General features: G+C 33.3%; 1 protein-coding gene across 1 annotated transcript in view; it reads right to left on the bottom strand.

Annotated features, from left to right (window-relative positions):
* Positions 1 to 2,011: 2,011 nt before the first annotated feature.
* The window catches only part of LOC106476247 (NADH dehydrogenase [ubiquinone] 1 beta subcomplex subunit 10-like), a 9,468-nt gene continuing 8,718 nt past the window's right edge, over positions 2,012 to 2,761 (bottom strand). The window contains exon 4 of the mRNA XM_013936911.2: positions 2,012 to 2,275. Coding sequence (XP_013792365.1) covers positions 2,160 to 2,275 — 116 coding nt within the window. The 3' untranslated portion in view covers positions 2,012 to 2,159. The remainder of the gene's footprint in view (positions 2,276 to 2,761) is intronic.

Here is a 2,761-nt window from a genome sequence, read left to right as displayed (position 1 = left end):
CGTTATAAATTAATTAACCCAATATGTCAGTTTTTAATAATGCTGTTATAAATTAATTAACCCAATATGTCCGTGTTTTAATAATGCTGTTATAAATTAATTAACCCAATATGTCAGTGTTTATAATAATGCTGTTATAAATTAATTAACCCAATATGTCCGTGTTTTAATAATGCTGTTATAAATTAATTAACCCAATATGTCTGTGTTTTCAATAACGCTGTTATAAATTAATTAATCCAATAAGTCAGTGTTTATAATAATGCTGTTATAAATTAATTAACCCAATATGTTCGTGTTTTTAATAATGCTGTTATAAATTAATTAACCCAATATGTCAGTGTTTATAATAATGCTGTTATAAATTAATTAACCCAATATGTCAGTGTTTCTGTTGTTTTTTCAGAACAAATAAGCCTTTTTGAATAACTATTTTTTTCATTTAAAGGAGGTAGTTATAGATATTTTTTATTTCAAATATGAAACATGATTTATGTTCTATATAACATATTTTAAAACTAAATGTCAATATTTAGTTCAGTTATATGCCTTGCCTATGAAGTAAGTGTTTTCAATTAGTAGTTATGGTGACGAATTAATAAAATTAGTACTAGCGAAGATTGGAGCCTTTGTTAGGTAACGTGTTCCAAATCTTCTACGATCAATCTCTACCATTCGTTATAGACCTACTTCACACATTTTTGTCTCGGCTGTACTCTTTAATTAGCTCCTTCTGTTAATTGAAAGTGTAGTCGAAATTAAATGGAGGTATATTAATAAAATTAGTACTAGCGAAGATTGGAGCCTTTGTTAGGTAACGTGTTCCAAATCTTCTACGATCAATCTCTACCATTCGTTATAGACCTACTTCACACATTTTTGTCTCGGCTGTACTCTTTAATTAGCTCCTTCTGTTAACTGAAAGTGTAGTCGAAATTAAATGGGGGTATAAATTCATTGTCTTTGATTAGCACGTTTTATAAACTGAAAACAACAACTTTAATCATAAATTACTGTGACACTTTCACTCTTTGATCAGTGCATTGAGACCAGAGTTAAGTCTTGCTTGTATAACTAGTTCACCTTGGTCCTGAAAGGAACTTTACAATTACTGGTTCGTCTTGGTCCTTAACCTGCAAGCTAAACAGGCACTTTACACTAACTGGCTTGTCTTGATCCTTAATCTGTAAACTAAACAGACAATGTATACTAACTGGTTTATCTTGGTCCTTAACCTGCAAGCTAAACAGATACTTTATACTAATTGGCTTGTCTTGGTCCTTAACCTGCAAGCTAAGCAGGCACTTTACACTAACTGGTTCATCTTGATCCTTAATCTGTAAACTAAACAGACAATTTATACTAACTGGCTTATCTTGGTCCTTAACCTGTAAATTAATAGGCACTTTACACTAACTGGCTTGTCTTGGTTCTTAAACCACAAGCTAAACAGGCACTTTACACTAACTGGTTCATATTGATCCTTAATCTGTAAACCAGACAGACAGTTTATACTAACTGGCTTATCTTGGTCCTTAACCTGTAAATTAAACAGGCACTTTACACTAATTTGTTCATGTTGGTCCTTAACCTGCAAACTAAACAGGCACTTTAGGATATGAAGGTTAACACATTTTCTACAGTAACATTAAGAGCTTATTTTTAGGGCTAAAAAAGTAAGAGTACAATAACTAAAATTCCTGAATATTTCTTCACAAATTATTCTATCAGCTGTCAACTCTATCTACTTGGGGCAACTGTAAATGTTAATGGTAGATATAATTTTGAGTAACTTTGGGTTCTGTCAGTAACTTCAGTTTGGTTTTTATTCTTTGGTAACAGTTGTGAGAACTCTGGAGAAATAGAAGGAAAGTCAGAGGAAGTATATTGATGAATCACTGTTTTTAATAATGGTACATCATATTTTATTTTATCTTCCTTTATGTAAAAACATCTTCTGAGAAATTAAGCTACTGTTCTAATTTAAAACATAACTTTGCACAGAAGAAAGTTTGACTTTTTCAGTGTAATATATTTATTTCCAAATAACCTAAAAAATAGTTTAACAGTTACTGCCTTCCAATGTATGCACTACACTAGGATTACTACATAAATGTCACATCTGAAAAACAAAACAAAAATTATGATGTTAATCTACTTCAGATTTTGTTTTCATTCTCTTCAAGTTTTGCAGCTTGCCGACGTTCCCAGACCAACCTATGTTTCTGTTTCATGTAGGCATCTTTAGCAGTACCATAAATTCCCAAGTCACCGTCTGAAAAGAAAAGAGCAGGTTATGAACAGAAGAATACATTTACAACACAACATTAGATAGGTCATTCACTAGTAGCTGTCGCACTTCACAAACGCTCACGATTGTTGTGATCTGTGTGAGGTCGTTCACTCGTAGCTGTCACACTTCACAAAAACTCATGATTGTTGTGATCTGTGTGAGGTCGTTCACTCGTAGCTGTCACACTTCACAAACACTCATGATTGTTGTGATCTGTGTGAGGTCGTTCACTCGTAGCTGTCACATTTCACAAACACTCATGATTGTTGTGATCTGTGTGAGGTCGTTCACTCGTAGCTGTCACACTTCACAAACACTCATGATTGCTGTGATTTGTGTGAGGTCATTCACTCGAAGCTGTCACACTTCACAAACACTCACGATTGCTGTGATTTGTGTGAGGTCATTCACTCGAAGCTGTCACACTTCACAAACACTCACGATTGCTGTGATTTGTGTGAGGTCATT

This window comes from Limulus polyphemus, unplaced genomic scaffold (assembly GCF_000517525.1).
Source record: "Limulus polyphemus unplaced genomic scaffold, Limulus_polyphemus-2.1.2 Scaffold10127, whole genome shotgun sequence".
In the NCBI taxonomy this organism is placed as follows: Eukaryota; Metazoa; Arthropoda; class Merostomata; order Xiphosura; family Limulidae; genus Limulus; species Limulus polyphemus.
This window is presented reverse-complemented; position numbering and strand designations above follow the sequence as displayed.